The sequence below is a fragment of the Aphidius gifuensis genome, linkage group LG3 (assembly GCF_014905175.1).
Source record: "Aphidius gifuensis isolate YNYX2018 linkage group LG3, ASM1490517v1, whole genome shotgun sequence".
NCBI classification, from domain to species: Eukaryota; Metazoa; Arthropoda; class Insecta; order Hymenoptera; family Braconidae; genus Aphidius; species Aphidius gifuensis.
This window is the reverse complement of record NC_057790.1, coordinates 6,238,042-6,258,688: the sequence shown is the minus strand read 5'-3', so window position 1 is coordinate 6,258,688 and position 20,647 is coordinate 6,238,042. Positions and strand designations below refer to the sequence as shown.

General features: G+C 26.7%; 2 protein-coding genes across 3 annotated transcripts in view; both read left to right on the top strand.

Moving 5' to 3' along the window:
- Positions 1–471: 471 nt before the first annotated feature.
- On the top strand, positions 472–5,812 carry LOC122851725 (attractin-like protein 1). Of its 2 annotated transcripts, none has more exons than XM_044151149.1 (6): positions 472–1,096; positions 1,586–1,933; positions 2,006–4,548; positions 4,628–5,003; positions 5,150–5,369; positions 5,439–5,812. In XM_044151149.1, exons 1-6 carry the CDS (start codon positions 768–770, stop codon positions 5,691–5,693), a joined length of 4,071 nt encoding a protein of 1,356 aa, XP_044007084.1. In that variant the 5' UTR covers positions 472–767; the 3' UTR covers positions 5,694–5,812. The 2 variants fall into 2 exon arrangements, with proteins under 2 accessions (XP_044007084.1, XP_044007082.1); XM_044151147.1 differs by having other exon boundaries at positions 5,129–5,369.
- Positions 5,813–9,086: 3,274 nt separating this feature from the next.
- LOC122851723 (neurogenic protein mastermind-like) overlaps positions 9,087–20,647 on the top strand; it is a 34,841-nt gene continuing 23,280 nt past the window's right edge. The window contains exon 1 of the mRNA XM_044151142.1: positions 9,087–10,644. Coding sequence (XP_044007077.1) covers positions 10,036–10,644 — 609 coding nt within the window. The 5' untranslated portion in view covers positions 9,087–10,035. The remainder of the gene's footprint in view (positions 10,645–20,647) is intronic.

Genomic DNA, 20,647 nt, shown 5'->3' with positions numbered 1-20,647 from the left:
ACTGTTTTTTTTTTTTTTTTTTAAATTAAAAAAACTAATAATTTATTTAAAAAATAATATTATATAATTTTTAATTATTAATTTGATTATTTTTTATCAATATAACTTTTATTTATTTAATAATAATCAAGTCATTGTGTTGTTTTTTATATTCAAGTTAAATTCATTTTTAAATTTTCGCGCGTTTAATGCTTTCTACTTTACCGACTGTTAATGAAAATAAAAATTCAAATAAAACTTATAAGCTGTTCAAAATAACAAAAATGCTTATATTAAATTCAAAATGCTAACAAACAGATGTAAAAATTTAACTCTAAAATTGTTATAAAAAAATATTTTTAATTTAAATTATATGATAAATTGGCTTTAAAAAAAAACATGGCGGTGATTTTTGACGGCTCAGGGGGGTTAAGCAAAAGTGGGTGAAAAGAGGAGGACTTTATATATATAAACTTGGACAAGTCTATGGACTGGTGTGTGAGAATATCTCTACTAATCTTTTGACAGGTAGTTTTACGGTAGTTTATTGTATTTTCTAACTGTTTAATATCATCAACGAAAAAATAAAAAATACAACAAGTAAAATTGATCCAATATAAAGTGACATATAACATATGATATAATAATAATATTATATTTATAGTAAATAAAAATAGTTGACAATTAAATTCTTCATCATTCTCGACTTAAAAAGCCAAGTGATTGAAAACGAGTCAATTTTTCGTGTTCGCCATTGGCCATTGTCTCTGACATGGAAGCCCAGCAAAATGGCAGAAGTTGTGCAGATGTTTTTATTTCTATTTAAATCAAAATATCGTCGAAAATATCTGTCACATTATGATAATATATCCAAGTATATTATTACCTATCCGTTGTTATGGGCTGTGATTGTTTTGTTAATTTTATTTGGAGTTATTACAACAACAACAGCAGCATCATCATCTTCATCATCATCATCATCATCAACAACATCCGGTCTAGAAATTATAAGTTGTACTCTAGACAATTGTATCAACGGTGACTGTGTCAATGGTAGCTGTATTTGTCATGATGGATGGCAAGGTTCAGCATGTCAACACTGCAGTGGTAAAGTCAAGTAAGTTTACAAAAAAAAACCACAAATCTACATTACTTTGACACTAATTATATATATTTAATTTTTACATTATGATAATTTTTTTAATGTATACATTGAGCTATCAGCTCATTAATAAACATATCAAATCATGTGGAGTCATTGATCCCATCATTTTATATATTACAATCACATATCGTGAATATTAATATCTACATGTCATTTAAATTATTTAATTTATTTATTTTTTTGTTGATATTTATCATCAAAGCAATATTTATCATTTACAGTAGTAGTAGTAGTAGAAGTACATAACGGTACTTGTCTCTTTTCCTCTCTTCAAGAAGAAGAAGAAGAAGAAGAAGAAGACAACATATCTTTCTTTTTTTTTTTTCTCAAGCCTAGTGTTAAATAGCATAAATTAAATTAAATTATATTTAATTTTTATAACACCAAGGTTATTTAATTTATACTTTTAATTATAATATGATAAATATTATTATGTCATAGACTTACAGCACCATCAGGAAGTATTCATGATGGCGTTGGTAATTACACAACAGATGTTAAATGTTCATGGCTAATTGAGAGTAGTCCAAATTCATCAATACGAATGCATATTGAAGAATTTGCAACAGAATGTGGCTGGGATCATTTATATATTTATGATGGTGATAGTGTTGAAGCACCATTACTTGGTATATTTACTGGTTTAATGCATAAAGATGGTTATCACATACGTCGTGTACCAGAAATCATTGCAAAATCTGGTACTGTCTTCCTACATTTTTATTCTGATGTTGCATATAACATGAGTGGTTTTAATATATCATACAAAGTTAATGCATGTCCAAGCAGGTAATTAAATCTTAATAATAATAATAATACATAATGAAAGATAATACATGAATTTTTTATTTGTTTATTTAGATATTCACATACTGATTGTTCTGGTCATGGTGCATGTATTGATGGTACATGTACATGTGATGGTATGTGGACTGGTGAAGCATGTGATTCACCAGTATGTCCAAATAATTGTACACATCAACATGAACAAGGTGAATGTAATCCAGAACGACATCAATGTGATTGTTTACCTGGTTTTAAAGGACCAGATTGTAGTCAAAAAATTGAACGTGGTTATTGGGAAACAATAACATATGATGATTATTTACCAGATGGTTCAGCAAGTCATTGTTCAATAGTATGGCGTGATTCATTATATATTGTTGGTGGTGAAAGTTTTCATAAATCAAAAATGATATATGTTTATGATTTTAATGGTAATGTTTGGGAAACACCACATATTGAAGGTACATATCCATTATCACGTTATGCACATTCATGTGTATTATTTGGTGATAAAATATTTATGTATGGTGGTGTTAAAGATAATACAACATTTACTAATGAAATTTGGGCATTTGATATATCAGCAAAAATATGGGAAAATGTTACAGTTAAAAGTAATTGTAATAATAATAATAATATTGCTGCTAATAAAACAATGTCAATGACAATGTGTGGACCATTAAATGTTGCTGGACATACAGCAACTTTAATACATGATAGTCATGATAAAAATGAAAAAATGGTTGTTATATTTGGTCATTCACCACAATATGGTTATTTAAATACAGTACAAGAATATTATTTTGGTACACGTGAATGGAAAATAATTGATACAATTGGTTTTCCAGTAAAAGGTGGATATGGACATAGTTCAGCACATGATAAATTAACAAATTTAATATATGTTTATGGTGGTTATGTATCTGAATCACAAAGTACACAAGCATTAACAAATCGTATATATTCATATAATCCAAATAGTCATGTATGGCGTTTATTAACATCAGCACCATCAGCACGTTTTTTTCATACTGGTATATTTGTTAGTGATGGTTTAATGTTAATATTTGGTGGTAATACACATAATGATACAATACATTCACATGGTGCACGTTGTTATTCAGCAGATACAATTGCATATGATGTTACATGTGATTCATGGCATTATTATTCAATGCCACGTGAAATGTCAGATTTACCAAGATATGGACATAGTGCAAATGTATTTCAAAAATCAATATATATTTATGGTGGTTTTGATGGACAAATATTATCTGATATGATTAAATATACACCTGGTAATTGTCAACATTTATTAACACAAAGTCAATGTCTTATATCAAGAACTGGTACAAAATGTATATGGGATAAAAGACAAGATCGTTGTGTTGAATATAATAAAAAAATTATACATATTGATAATTATGATACAACATATACATATATACGTTGTCCAGATGATAATCAACAACCACGTGGTATGACATCACCAGAAGAATTATGTAAATTATTTAAAGATTGTTCAGCATGTGTACAAAATTCATATGATTGTTCATGGTGTGGTAAAAATTGTGCATATGAAATATGTAGACGTGGTGGTGGTAGCGGTGATGAACCACCAATTGTTGGTATAACAACATTAGAACAATGTGATTTATATTCTGGTATTGAATGTTATCAATTACATACATGTCATGCATGTACAAGTAATCCACATTGTATGTGGGCATGGCCAAATGGTAATGACAGATGTAAACCACTTATGAAAATTAAAGATACATTTATATTAAATAATAATAATAACAATTATAATCATCATCATCATAGCAGCAGTAATAGTAATAATAATAATATGAAAAATTACAACATGAAAAATTACAACAACAATAATAATTATAGTTTAAATAATAATAATAATAATAATAATGGAATACAAGCACAACCATTGACAATGGAATCATGTAAAACATATACACCATGTGTTGATTGGACATCTTGTCGTAATTGTACAGAATTTGATTGTATATGGTGTCAAAATGAAAATAAATGTGTTGATAAAAATGCATATCCAGTTAGTTTTCCATATGGACAATGTCGTGAATGGACAACAAGTGAATCAAGTTGTCGTGATACAAATAATGGTAAAGAATGGTGTAATTTTTATGATTCATGTTTAGATTGTAGATCTGATCCTGGTTGTGGTTGGTGTGATGATGGTTCTAAAACAGGCAAAGGTAAATGTATGTCTGGTGGTTCAAAAGGACCAAATACAAATTTAAAAAATAATTATTGTAAAATAAATCAATGGTTTTTTACAAGTTGTCCAGTATGTCAATGTAATGGACATAGTACTTGTATTGGTGATAGTAATGAATGTATTAAACCATGTGGTAATTTAACACGTGGTATACATTGTGATAAATGTATGCCTGGTTATTATGGTAGTCCACTTAATGGTGCAACATGTCAACCTTGTTCTTGCAATGATCAAGGTACTGAATGTACTAGTGAAACTGGTAAATGTTATTGTACAACTAAAGGAATTATTGGTGATCATTGTGAACGTTGCGATATATCTAGTCTTTATGAAGGTGATCCAACAAGGGGTTCTTGTTTTTGTAAGTTTTATTTATTTATATATATGTATATTATTTGTTTTATTTATATTTATTCTTTATTATTATCTTTATATTACAGATCAATTGGCTATTGATTATCAATTTACATTTAATCTTAGTAAAAAAGAAGATCGTCATTATAGAGCAATTAATTTTAAAAATTCACCATCAAAACCAGATGTTGATGCTGAATTTTCAATAGCATGCTCAGTACTTGCTAAAATGAATATAACAATGAGAAAAGCAAATCGTCCAGAACAACCATTATTACTTGGTGCAAATTGTACAACATATAAATATCGTTTTAGTAAAGCTGATTATAATTTTGCAACTGGTGAAAGTAATACAACATTTTATGTATATGTTTATGATTTTCAACCACCATTATGGATACAAATATCATTTTCACAATATTCAAAGTTAAATCTACAGCAGTTTTTCATAACATTTTCTACGTAAGTAAAATCGTTACTATTTTTTAATAATAATAAATTAATAATAAATAATAGCAAGTATGTTGTACCATCAGTACATATTTTTAATTGCTATAAACCTCAGGCAGTACTAACTTGTAAACTAGAGATTATATGACTCCACACAGGTGCTTCCTTGCATTATTAATGGTTGCTGCAATATTATGGAAAATAAAACAAAAATATGACATGTATCGTAGACGACAACGTTTATTTGTTGAAATGCAACAAATGGCTAGTCGTGCATTTAGTCAAGTACTTGTTGAAATAAATATACGTGATGTATCAAATGAAGTATTGAAAAATGAACAAGAACTTAATGGTAACACAAGACATAAAAAAAAAAAGGTAATTATAAATATATATTATTTTTAAAATGATCAAAAATTAATGTGAATTTGCTTTTATTTATTTAAGGATTTTCAAGATGCACCAAGTCCCATTGCATTAGAACCTTGTTGTGGTAATAGAGCAGCAGTTTTATCTCTACTTGTTAGACTTCCAACTGGTGATGAACTTTATACACCAGCTGGACAAAGTGCTGGTTTAGCAGTTGCATCAGCACTTGTTACATTAGGTAGTCCAAGAAGACCATCACAAGAATTAACAGCAAAAGAACCAAAAAAAACACGTAAATCAGCCAGTCAACATCCAGATTCAACCTGCATTTAGCAGTAGTATAACAATTAAACAGGTAATTAGATTTATTTCACCATCTGTGCATTCATTCAGTGTTATTTATTTTATTTTTTTATTTTTCCCTCATTGCAATACCAAGAGAGCAACTAAAATGACCTATTCATTTCATAAAGTTATATATTTTTCATAAATATTAAGATATATTATTATAAATTTTATTAGTCATCGTTTATTTACACTTTATTTTTATGAACAAAAAAAAATAATAATAATCGTGACTGCCTTGACATATATTTTCATTTTTTTTTTTTTTATTTCGTTATTAAGTAATTAATTTTTAATTAATTAATCAAACTTATATAATGCACGTAGTGTATTAATTTTATTTATTTTAAATTGCAATTTATTTTATAAATGGGCATATCAATTTTTTTTTTTTTTTTTTATTACTTAAGTTTTCGTCCATTTTTAGATTTAAATAAAATTCATTATAAATTTTATACCATCATTAATATTTGTTGTTAATTATTATTTTGAAAATGAAGAAAAATTTTTTTAGATAAAAATGACAGTGATAAGCTTTTGCTGTCTTTTATAATTGACTATTTATTTTATTTAAATTTTAATTTTTATCCCATGTGCAATTTGTAAATAAACATGTTTTTAAAAATCATGGGGATTATGAAGTACTCGAATTATTAACTTCAATCGTAATAATCAAAATATGACAAAAAAAAATATTCATAAAATTTTAAATAATGTACAGTGAATGAGTATGAATTTAAGATTTTTTTTTGTATAAAATTCGTATGATATTTAAGTAATTTTTTTTTTTAAATTACATTAACGAAATACCCGATGAAAAAAGATTTTTTTTAAAAATAAATTTGGGAGTTTTTGAAGGGCCTTGCAGTATACGTATTGATAAATTATTTGCACTCAATAAATAATTATCATTAGTTTATTTTATTAATATTAATTAATTTAATTTATTTTTTTACCATAATGAAAATTAATTATAATTTGATATATAATTATTAAAATACTGCATGGTAAATAATTATTTTTTTATGTTTTTCTTTTTAAATTAATAAATGATAATAACCGTACTATTAAACTCAATGAAATATATGAAAAAATAAACAGAAAATTTCAAATAAAATTATAATTTAAATAACGTTAATAATTATTATAAATTTTAATAATTTTTATTTATCAATGTGATTGTAAATTTTATTAAAAAATTCATTTAAACATTGTAATCTGTTAATCTTATTAAATGAAAAAAATAATGTAAATTATTTTAAATAATATTCTTTTGACATTGTGAATATAAATAAATAAATTATAAATATTTAAATAAATAATGCATCGAATAACGTCCAAATTTTGGACAAAATAGTTGATAATTTGTAGAATTGAGACTGTTTTAAATTGAGTCTCATTATTGGTAAAAATACCAGACAAAAAAGAAAATAGATTTGATTAATAAAATAACAAATCGAAACAATAACAAAGCTATTAATGTCAATTTTATTTTTAGAGATAACATTGTAAAACACGAATTATAGAAACGCCTTTATCGCATATGAAAAAAAGAAGAGAAAATTTAACATTTTTTTTTTGCTTGTAATTTTAGAACGAGTTTAAAAAAAACCATCCATTGTTATGGAAAAAATATAATAAATTGTACATAACAGTACAGCATTAGGCCAATTGATTATTATAAATTTTAATTATTATAATTAATAAATAGGCTAGTGTTCATTTTAATTTTCGAAAACCAATTAAATACTTTTAAAAAAATAGCCCAGTAAATTCCATCTAAACAATATCAATTTTCCTTTATAAATTTATTCAAAAACAAAAAAGAAAATAAACAATTGATAAACAAAATTGCACTTATTATTATGAAAAAAAAAAATTATATATTTCTTTAATTTTAATTATGTATTCAGCGCGTTCTAGTCTATAATGTTTGAATAAAATAATGAATGATAATGCACGTCTAAAAAAGTATTGGCAAATATGTAATAAAAAAAAAATCAATTGACAATTAGATTAATAACATTAAACAATTTTCAAATTGCTGACTGTATTATTAGTTTACACTGCCAAAATTTCATTAAAAAAAAAAAAAAGGTTTAACAGTTGAGCTCAAAAAATTTAAAGACTGGCAAACTTAAAAAAATTGGCGTTTTTTTTTTTCTTTAAATAATTACGAATAACTAGTTGATAAACATATTTTTATCTCAAATTGTATAATAAAAATTGTGACTAAATGATAAAACAGATAGATATGTATCATAAAAATATTCAAATATTGTTTAAATAAAATTCATATATAAATATTACCATAATATTCAAATTGTCGAATAAAAAAAAGAGCAGCTAGATTTTTTCATCCTCAGTTAAGTCAACTTGCAGCAAATAATATTAACAATGACTCGACTCTGGATGAATAAAATCACAAAAAAAGCTTCATACAATAATATAAAAAATTAATTAAAAAATTTTATTGGAGTATTTTGGAGCTAAAATGAGATGAGACAGAATCATAATAACCGCTAGATGGCACAGCTTGAATTTACATCTGTCCTGCAAAAGTGTATGTGCGTTTGCATGATTTCAATATTATTATCATCATTATTATTATTATAAATAATGTACATTTATTATTTTAAATTATCGTTATATATTTATTTAAATGAATAAGTTAACAAATTATCCAGAAGAGAGCGCTTATAAAAGTTGTTGCTGGTGTATTTTTTTTTTTTGGATCATATTATTATGGTTTAACTGTTTTAAAACACGACATATGCCTTGGTTTCGAGTCCCGTAGCATTTGTGAGCATTTTGCTCTCTCAATGTTTGAAACCAGGGGGACTACTCTCTTATGTTGTATTATATATCTAACACACTCTGATGTTTGTTACCCACGCGCAGTTCTGTTAATGGCCCCGTGCGCTCGACATGGCCAATAAATATAAATAATATAAACAACATTTATAATAATACATAATTAATATTTAATTATTAATTTTAATTTATTATTATATTTTATATTATTATTATTATACTAAAGTATTATTGACAGTTAATTAAATATTTATATTATTTATTTTTTGGAGTTAGACATGTTAAGTAACTTTGATGTTTTTTTTTGTTTATAGTGATTTGTTAATCATTTGTGAGAAAAATTTAAACAAGTTTATAATTTTATAAAATTATTTTATTAATATTTGGAGTTTTTAAATTTATAATTCATATGTAAATTATTTTTTTGAGTGATAAATCAAAAAGGGGGGCTGCTTGTTTATTTATAAATTTTCAAAAAAAAAAAAAAGTGCTTCCATTTTTGTTTTTTTTTTGGCGTCTTTAATGCATTTTTTAAATTATTTTATAAACAAGACACAACTACCTGTTGTTGACATGAAAAAAAAAAATTTTTATATAATTTTTTTTTGATAATATAAGACATTTTATCAGCGAAATACTCCAAATTGAAAAGTTAAAAAAAGTTAATCAACATTTTAAGATAAATAACGTGAGTTGTATTGTGATACATTTTGTAATTATATTATAATTATGAAATTTCAATGTAGTTATATATAAGCATGAGTAATGTCATTGCTTTTAAAATAATGACATTTGGAGTGTATAAAATTTTGTAAGAGGAATTGAACTGGTAGAAAACCAGCGAAAGGCAGTGAGCGGCCGGTCTCATGCCCCACTCTAAAGTTTCTTCCTCCTCCTCCTCTACATTATCCTCTTTTTAATTTTTTATTTCTACAACTCACACAACAAGTAAAATACTCGTTGGACTGTTGCTGCTGCTCTGTGGGGCACTCTTATCGTGAAAATACAAAAACTTTTAGTTCAACTGCTCCGCTCGTGCCCCGTGCCATAATTTTTTTATTCCAATTTTACAATTTTCCCGTATTTTTTTATTAATAAAATTCCAAAAAAAAAAAAATTTTTTAAATTGACATTACTAGTTATCTCATGGGACTTGTTTTCCCCCCATAACTTGTTAGATTTGAGAGAAAAAAAAAAAAAAGTTCCATTAAGATTTTTCAAACAAAAAATCAACTGTTTATATTTTAGTAGCATATATATTTATATAGAGTGAATAACAAGAAATGATATATAAAAAAATTAAAAGCATCAAGTGGATGACACATAAGTGTTCTTCAATAAATGTCATAAAACAACAACAGGAAATTAATATTAAACTTGTGTGAAAACGTTGATTAATGAAGAAAAAAATTTATATTTAAAAATTATCATTGTTATTATTAAAGATATAATATAATTTAGTTGTTGATAAGTAACAACTGAACTGGCTTATTCTGCAGTGGATTTAGGGGGCTGTATGGAGGCCGGGGGGCTTGTGCCTCATCAGCCTTCGCAAGGCCCCCCCGGCATTGGCACGGGTAGTGGTCCAGGCAATAATATTAATAATAATAATACAATTTGTAGTGTTGGTGGTGGTATTGGTGGTATAGGTGGTGGTGGTGTTGGTGTTAATAATATTAACAATAATAATATTGGTTTATCAATACAACAACATCAACAACAACAATTACAAATAAATCGTGTACGTAGTGTTACAAATCATTCACCAATAAATCAAGGTTTTGAACATTTAAATTCAACATTACAGTTAAATCAACAACAACAACAGATACAACAGATACAACAATTACAACAACAAATGGGTCAAGCACCAGGTATGGGTGAACCAATCACCCCCAAAAAACAAGAATCTCTTGATCGTTTAAATAGAAGAATAGGTGGTTATCGTAGACATCAAAATGAATGTGTACCAAAATTTAGTCATGCTCTTCAAAGTCAATGTGAACAAAATGTACAGGAAACATTTATATTAAGAAAACGTTTTCATGACAATAAAACTAAACGACAACCTAAGAAAACTGATAAAAAACAAAATGATAATGTTGGACTTTCAAATATTCATGTGGTAAGTTTAATAATATTATATTAATTATTGCTTTTATTGATATTATCAACATAATTTGAATATGTTTTTTTGTATTATTAAGTAGTTTGTTTTATATTAATTTTATAAAACTATATCGGAGCAAATTTGTGTGTTTTTGAACGAAAAAAAAGGCCCAATTCAGTACGCCACTGATTTCTTTTTCCCTTGTGTCGTTTCACAGACTAAAAAAATATTTCATTTTTCTTTCTTTTCATTATCCAATGGTGTATACTATCCAGTGGTGTCATGCTAAACCAGTCCTGAAATATACTGAGACTATATAAACTCAAATATCTTTTACAACTTACCTGCTAGAAGAACATGCCATTCAACTCAATCAAGCCATCTTCTTCTTCATCTTTTTTATTTCTTATTCATTGGAAAAGAAAAAAAACTATCTAAATAAATAGTTTTAAAATTATATCAGCAATATTAGTTAAATTGTTTTATTAAAATTATTTGATCTAGATTTAAACCCTTGACATCATCATCATCATCCTGTATTAGTTCTAATTTTAATAGCTTAGCTAAAAAATTAATAATAGTTATGAAATAAAATATTGCTATTGATATAAATAGATAAATAGTTTGTTGAAAAAGGGTTCGCATTGAAATCAACTACTTGAATCGTTCACTGTACTCCAATTTACAACTTGATGTTACATTTTCATTGTAATATTTCTCATCGTTCTACCCTTGTTGAAAATAAAAGCTCAAATTAATTTTACAGTACAAATATTTTATAAAAAATCATACATTGTTTTAAAATATAATAATGAATTAGTAAGTTGATCATCAATATATCCAGGCATATATAATTTGACAGGCGACTTGTTTAACGCGGGTGGTATGTCCGGCTGTACCTTCTGGGTGGTCAAACCAGAGTGAATTCCATCCATCGTATAATGGCGTTCTTCAGGCATTCGGCAAGTCTGTAAACATCTAATATACTTTCATCTCAATCTTTGTCTCACTCACTCACATAATCTTTTGTATTATTTACCGCCGATTTACACACACTCTCTTACATATCATGTCATACAAACTTTATATGTCTTCCAACACTTGTGTACAAGTGTCAAAAAAAAAAAAAAACTATAAAGGTAGATGATGAAAAAAATAAAGAGTAAAATAAAAATGATGATGATTAAATCATTGAGAATTATAAAACTATATAAGTTTCACCGTGAGTGTCGGTCTTTGTGCTTTTTTCTCTCAAAGATCTGACCAAAGACACGTTTAAATTCCAAACGAATGACGCATATTTATCTGGAACTTCTCAAAGATATGAGAAAGCCGGTATATAGATTTTTTTTTAAAATAAAAATATCATTGTATTTTTAAAACAATGTATGATATTATTATGTTTGTGTTGTAAAAATTTTAAATATAAATTTAAATGTTTTGTGCGAGTGAAATTGGTTTTACCCAATTTATCATCTTTATCATTATTTTTTCTTAATTTCATCATAATTATATTATCATTAATAATAAAAACAATAAAAATAAAACAAATTTAGATAATAAAATGATATATAAATGAATTATTTTGAGTTGAAGTATTTAAAGTCGCGCGTGGTTCTGGACCTGCAACGTGGTGGAAGCGTGCGCGACAATATAACGTTGGCACACCCGCAGTTTTGCCGCGTGCCTGAATTTTTGTTGTCGGGCTCTCAGCATCTTGTACATATTATGATAAATAATAATATGTATATGTGTAAATATATATTGTATTAAAATTCATATAGTTTACGGATGTTGTGTTGTTTGTACGTTGAGCTCACAGCTTGGAGCAGCAGCTTGGATGCTCCAAGCAGCGCTGTTGCCACCTCCTCCTCAGGACAGGATTCATATATTTCTTACTCTCTCAGCTGGCTATATTACTGCGGTTCTCAAATCTATTTATCCCTAATGCCATTGTCAAATATCTTGTAAATTATTCAAACTAATTTAATTTGTAAATTTTATAAAAAAAAAAATTTAATTTCTTTGAATTTATTGTTTAAAAATTTAAATAATATTTTTATTATTTTTAATTTATTATTAATATTCAAGTTAAACAAAAAAATATCATGAAAAAATTGATGGTCATTGACAATGAGGTCAAACGGCAATGACAGCGAGAGTGAAATCGAAAAAAAAAATTTATACAAATTAAATAACTTACTTTGCACTTTTTTTTTTTTTTCATTATAAATATATGTTTATTTTATTATTATATATATTTTTTTAAAAATATTTTAAATTTTCATTATTACAAGTATTTTATTTGTATAGTTAAATTAAAATAAACTTTATACATTATTTTATTTTTGGATTTTAAAGACGACGTCATATTCAAATAATTGGTTCATCAATGTGTGGCGCCTAATAAACAAAATTGTCAATGTTATTTTTAACAAAAAAAATAAAAAAAAATATATTTATTTTATAAAAATATCAATCAGTTAATATAAAAATATGTCGAGGACGATGCGTGGAAAGGTTTCTTGGTGTTGGTCGATTTAATAACCGTGCAATCGAATCAGCAATAATTGAGTTGAAATAAAGAAAAAAAAAAAAATGACATAGGGTGTCTCTTACTGTTGCACTGTTAAAAATAAAATAAGGGTAAAAGTTAGATAAAGAAGGGGAGATGATATTTGAGTGTGCTCAAAAATAATCAAGTGTTGTTGTATAAAAATGAAAATAAAAATAATAAAATTATGATATTGCATGGTAATCGGTTGAGATTGTGAACCTCTGTTATGGATGAACACACATTGCAATGAACAGGAGGCTGTTTGAGCGGACAAAGAGCAAAATGTGTGTATATATATATAATTTTCAGGACAGCAAAGAGCGCAGACTCATAGCATTTTTTAAAAAAATATTATTATTGGTGGTGATGGTGCTGCTGTTGTGGTGCGCCACCTTTTTGCAATATTTTCAGCTCCAATTTGATGTCTGTACGCATGCAACACAAGACTTCATCTAACACCACTAATTTTCCATAGCTAGTTAAAATTAATACATATATTATTTACGTCATTTACAGAAAATTCCATTCGTTATATATATATTTTTTTTATACATGTGTATTTTCATTTTGCATACATACAATTTACTGTCTATTGCTGTATATTTACTTCCTGTCACCCGATTGACAATTCAATTTAAATACCTCGAAACAACAGACACATATTATCGCCTTGAATTATATTTTTTTCTATACTACATTACATACATTTATGTACTCTTCATAATTGCATGTCACTTGTTTTATATTGTTCTTTTTTTAAAATTGAATAAAAAATAAATAATTTTTTCTGATTATTTTTTTATAATAATTTGTCTTAATTTATGCATTCATGCATGTAAATAAGTATATTATATTTGAAAATATAAATTTTTTTTTCTTATCGCATATTTTTTCAAGTACAAAAGCTATGTCAAATTGGTATCTTATTTGTGGCAGTGTGTACAATATTGGTTGCAATAATCTCATTGCCTTGAAAAAAAAAAAAAAATTTGAAAATATAATAATAATATTCATCGAGACCGTCTCAAAATTTCTGCGAATATAGCATTTATATTTATTTAATATATAAAATTTTCTGGGAATTTATATATTGTATATAATCAGCTTGTTGAAATATTAAGAATGAAACTATAGCACCTTAGGAAATATTGTAAAATGTTTAACGACTAAAATTTCATTTCTTTTTTTATATTTGTATATGTTGTGCGACACTGCTTGGGCGTACTTTCACCTCTGTTTCATCGTGTCTGCAACGAGTTCATTATATACTCTTCAGTTATATCTAAAAATAAAAAATATATACGTTCTAAATAAGCAATTTTATACTATGTACTAAATAACTTAATATAAACATTGTTGATTTTTTTAAAAAAGCATATTTTTAACAATAATTTATCTTATTGTTTTTGTAAAATCTGTTGGACTGATATCACAATTAAAAATCATCAAATTTACGTCATTTTTATTGTCATTATAAACTCGACAATGAATCTCGCATGACCCCTTTTGTATTGAAAAATTTAATTATAAAAGGAAAAAAAAAAAATATTAAATTATAATTGATAAAAAAAAATAATATTTATGATTATTTTTAATATTCGTAATTGATTTTGTCAATGATTTTCTTATTGTCGTTGGGGATTTATACATGTAGCCGAATAGCATAACATTACAACATTTAATTAGCTAAAGCGGAGCGAGAAGACAAACTGGCGGACAAGGTCGTTGGTTTTGCTTTGCACCGGACGCGTCTCAACCACCACCACCGCTACCACCGCGACCATATTCACCATCACCATCACCACTCTTACTATCATCATCTCACATTGCTACACCATTTGTTCATATATATACATACGACAGCTGACAAACTGATGTGCGCAAGCCAGACAGTATACACCCGACAGCTACTAATCGCCCCGCAAACATCGTTTACACATGCATCAAGGGTTCTCAATACACAAATACACTCATATACACTTATCATTAATTTTTTTTATTATATTATAAATATTGACAAATTATTATTCATTATTATTTCAATTAATTACTAATTTTTTTTTTGGTATATATTTATAATTGTCAATAATTATATACAGATTTAAAAAAGATTTTTAATGTAAAATTAAAAATTTTCTACTTCGTGAAGTGTATAAAAAGTTAAATTAGCCTTTACGCAGAGTGCCCACACAAACATGTTGTACATAAGACTATTAAGTTGAATTACATCAAAGATGAGTCGTGTGCATCTTGATTGAAGTAATTTTTTTTACAATGTAGTCAATGTTATAAGTATAACAAATAAAAAATAACGAAAAAAAACAAAAAAAATCATTAATGGAGCTTTATGGTGTAACATTGTGAGGGTTAAAATATATTTATCTTAAAATCGAATGATGAAGAAGAAGAGGCTTGCTATATAAGTTTCCGACTTGTGTTATTCAGAATCCATCAAAGTTTGTAAATGTTATAAGGGACGATGAGAAGAAGTAATAAGGAGCAAGATGAGAGTAACTTAAGGGGGTGATGAAGAAAAAATAAAGAGAGAGGGTAGTATGGTGATGATGCGGCAGTAGTAAAATCATAAGGCCCTAGTAGAAATAAAATAGAAAAAGACAAATTTATATATATGCGAATGAGTTGTCTATGTGTGTTGTATATTTTAGAGTGAGATAAATATGAAACAGCTGTGTCTGAGTTGGGGACACGATAAATGTTAGTATATATATATCGTCACGGTGCTTTTTTAATGGTATTATATATATACATACTAGTTTAGATGTGTTGTCTATGACTAACATAATAAAAACACAAGTATGTGTGACAAGAATTGTCGATCTATATGGGCCCATCAAGATTTCTGTTCACTTTTGTTGTTGTCGTCGCACATACAACTTACATGTATATATATATAAACGAAATAATATGCTTGGGGTTTACGCACCCCTAAAATAATCAGAGGTTCTCAAGCTACTTGAATCAACAAAAAAAAAAAAAAAATAAGAAAATAACTATATATAATACAAAAAATAAAAGGGCGTGGAAAGATTTTGTTGATTCGTGAAAATATTCAATTATTTTAAATTAGATGTTTGTACTATTATTATAGAGCTTTTTTTCATTAAAAAGTGATCATTTTTTAAGAATGATTTTCAATTTAATTAATGGATTTTTTATTTGTAATTTTTCCAGATGAAAAAAATTTGAAATTGTTAGTTTTAGTTAATTTTTTCTAAATTATTTTCACAATATTTAGATGTTATAAAGTCTTAAAATCTTTGGCTTGAATATAGAGCAATTAATATAGTAATTTATAGTGAAATTTTTGAGAAAAAATAGACAATAATTACAGGGAGACAAAAGAAAAAGAAATTATTGATTTTAAAAAATATTTAACAAGATTTTAAATATTTAAAATATTTTGTAAGATATAATATAAATGTTTTGCTCTTTGACTTTGTAAGACCTTTGCTAAACAGTAAGCAGGTTTTTTTTCCCCACTCTAAAATAGCCCATCTGCAATAAACCACAGGGGTTGTGCTGGGTTTGAGACATCTTAAAGGTATTTCGTTTTTTTTTGGGGGTGAAAGTGTCCTTGTAGATTGAAGAATGCATTCATGAAAATCTTCACCTCACAATATTGAGGTATTATAAAATGACAGATATTTTTTGTTTCCCAGCATTTTATTTTCTCTTTAACGTATATGGTTTTTGAAAATTCAAAATATATATTACAGGTAGAAAAAAAACGAAATTCCATAAGCTTAGATTTTTATTTTTTTCTGCTACATAATTTCAAAGTTTCCAAGTGGTTACAAAATACAGCATGTGTATATTTAATACAAGAAAATATAGATAGTTATTTAACAAATAATCGCTTTATAGTTCGACGATCTTGCTTGAAATCAGCAGGGAGGCATAAAGAGAACAATGAAATTTAAACATGAAGGGCTTTATCTAAAAAATGTCAGAAATAATTCAATATTGTACATTGAATAAATGTGACATTTAAAATATAAAATAATTTTTAATCTATACTGTCTTTGGTTCATAAAAATCAACTTTTTCCGTTTGAATTTTATTTTGCAATAGCTAGAATAAAATACAAATTTTCTTGTGTAATAAACAATGAAAATTAATCTTCAAAAATAGCAACTTCAACTGCGTTTTATTACAAAAAAAATAACCTTTCAAAAAAGTCAATTTTAAAACAAAAAATTTGTATAATTATTGATTATTTTTTTTGCCATTACAACTTGTCATCTTGCAAATTAATTTACAAAATATATTTTTTAATTTACTTGTCAAAATTTGTAAGCCATCATGACTATATTTTTCCATCATTTTAAAGTCGCAACTCATTGAAAACCAGTCAACTCATCATGTCCAGTACAAAGCCCTCATCAAAGGGTAGCAAAAAAAGAAAATTCCATAAATATTAAATCACTCATTTGATTGTTTTTAGGTCAAACTATATTGATGTTTGTATAATCAAAAATATTGAAAATTAAATTTAAATATTAACCTTCATATATGATTATGATAATTATTAATTATAATTGGTTTAAATGAATAATTGACTGAGCCATTCTTATAACGTGTGGACCGTTATGCTTGAATGTACTTCTCAGAAATGCAAGGTTCTTTTAGTTTATATATACATGTATCCAATAGCGAATGGATCGTATCGGCCTCGAAGGCATTAACCTTGATGATCCGCGGAAGCTGCCAGTATCTGTAGAAACCCTACAGATATTTGTATTCGCATATATGACCCATCCGAGTAGATATATTTATATAAAAGTAACATCATACTCCTCCCAACTTTATATCTACATGTATTAAACTATTAATATAATCAAGTAATTTTAATTTAATTTTTTTTTTTGTCTTTCCACAACATATATCTTCATTTTTCCATGATGATTCTTGTATCCGCAAAGTCAAACAGTTAAAAATTTCCATATGCGTTATATGAATTCTTCAATTCTTAATCATAAAATTATAAAAATAATATTCTGTATAATATGTACTTGATGATATTTTAATCCTAGGAATTTTATTTATCAATAAAATGTATGACACAATATGAGCAATGCATCTTATTTACATGCAAGTTAGATTAACAATAATATTCAAAAATTTAATAAATATAAGTGTGTCATTATATTTATAAATATATGTACTTGAGAAAAATAATGAAATCGAGTATGTAATATATAGACTCGTGTGTCATGAAGTGAAAGAATGAATTGCAATGAGAGAAAAGTACATAATGAGAACCAATGAGATTGAGGAGAAATCGTGAAATCATGAACTGTCAGATCGAGTACAAACGCCTGTAATTTTTTTGAGCTATATGTATATTATATATATACTAGTATATAGTCGCATACAACTCGACAAGTTTTTAAAAAAAAAAAATCATGATAATTCGTGGCAACGTCTTTCCCTTCCATGTTGCGCCCCCGCAGAGTAATTTTTTCTTTCCATATATTTCCCCTTTTTTTTTTTTCGCAAACCCTCTTTTCCTCTTAAACTTTTTTCTCTCTTTATTTCTCTCTCTCTCTCTCTATTTGTGTGTTATATGCAGGGAGCAGTACTAGCACTTTGGAAAATGTTGGTGATTTTTCTTTTTTACATTTTCTTTTGCCACGCAAAGGCGCGCGCGGCTTAACTGAGAGTTATGAGAGAGCGAGGGAGGGAGAGGGAGAGTTAAAAAAAAAGCTGTATGTATAGTGAGCAGCCGTCAGCATCGATATACGATATATATCTTGAGTCTTTGTCTCTCTTTACTTGGTTGTATGTACTTGGTTTTACCATGCTTTGAGTTGACTCGCGTATACACTCGAGTCAACCTGTTGTCTATACTCCCACCACCCATTTAATCAACATTATATTGCCAGTTTTGCGTACACAGTAAGCACCGTTGAATTTGCGCATGCGTATTTATATATTATTTATAATTTTTTTTTTTTCAACATAAGACGCGCGCGCGTTCATGTGATGATAATAAGAAACAAGTAACTCTATGGAAAGGAACCAACAACGTACACCCAACAACTCCCATACCGTTCACTATGTATATATCTTAGGTGGAGCATTTCTGATACTGTGTATCCTCCGTGATTCTCAATCTTCGGAATCCAATAAGTTGTTTTTTTTTTTTTTTGTTATATCTATATATACTCCTTTCACTAAAAATTTCAAATGCATTTCTAAAATTTACTCCAAATTTTTAACTAGGCAATTATTTTTTTCTATTTTTGGATTATTGATTTTTTCAATCAAGTTAAATCAAGTTATATTTAAAAAATATTTATAATTATTTATTTAGCTTTTTTTTTTAAGGTTTTTTTTAATTTTTTTTTGTCATAATAGAATTAATTGAGCGTCACTGCAGGTGTGACCGTGAGCGAAAGACATAGCAATGCAAGGCAACATTGTAAAGGATCATCATCTCTTTTCCTTTCACCATTTTAGCCAATTGGGTATCTTTGTTTTTTTTTTTTTAGCTTTTCAACGTGTTCAATTTTGTAGGGACTATGGAGTGGACACTATGGTGAAGTATAATGAAAGCCATTTAGGTAGGAGTACATGTATAGTAATAGTAGTAGTAGTAGAAAGAGAGTAGTAAAACAAAAATGAAAAAAAAAAATAACAATATATATGCAAGCGAGCCCTGGGTTTTATTTTGAGTTAAAAAGAAGGCGACGATCTCTCTTGCGGCTTACTATATGTATAGTGACCAATGGTAGGGGTAAAAGCATTTGTGTATATATGCGCTCATCAAGTTAGGTGAGACAAGGTGAAGTAAATCGAGTCTACTACTACGCTTAGCGAAACGCCCTGACGCCACAACGATCGAAACACACACTCGATACGATTATCGAAATAAACCAGAAAGATCTAAAGATTTCCGTGAGATGACACCACTGAGTTTGTATATAAAAATTTTGTATTTTTTAAATTAAAAAACCGTTTTTTTAAACAATTATTATAATTTAATTATATTTATTATATAATTGTTTAATTAAAATGATAAAAATTAATTATTTTGCCTTTTTTTTTGATAATTGATCAATATTCTATTTTTTTGTACTAAAAAATTGAGATTTTAAGACTTCATAAGGTCGTTTTATCAAGTGACAAATTTATAACAAGTAAATCTTTAAAAAATCTTGATTTATTGACTTTTTAAAATGAAAATATTGTGTTATAATTATCCCCGATGAATTTCGATTAACTTTAATTAATTTTATCGAAATAAAAGTCAAAAAATTTCTATCGATTACTCCGAAAAACATGCAGAAAAAAAAACATTCAAGGCAAAAACGCACTATAATATATTTTCATAAATAATATATTAAATAACACAAGTTTAATAATAATATATACAAGCACTTAAATAATTAAAAATTATAAAACAAAACACGAAAAACATGGGTCCATTTTACCTTT

What these genes read in the sequence shown, in the direction of transcription:
- LOC122851725 (XM_044151147.1), top strand. Translation starts at nt 768, where the DNA reads ATGGCAGAAGTTGTGCAGATGTTTTTATTTCTATTTAAATCAAAATAT. An exon ending in AACAAGGGGTTCTTGTTTTT is followed by an intron (nt 4,549 to 4,627) that starts GTAAGTTTTATT and finishes TTTATATTACAG; the next exon opens with ATCAATTGGCTATTGATTAT. An exon ending in TTTTTCATAACATTTTCTAC is followed by an intron (nt 5,004 to 5,128) that starts GTAAGTAAAATC and finishes CTTGTAAACTAG; the next exon opens with AGATTATATGACTCCACACA.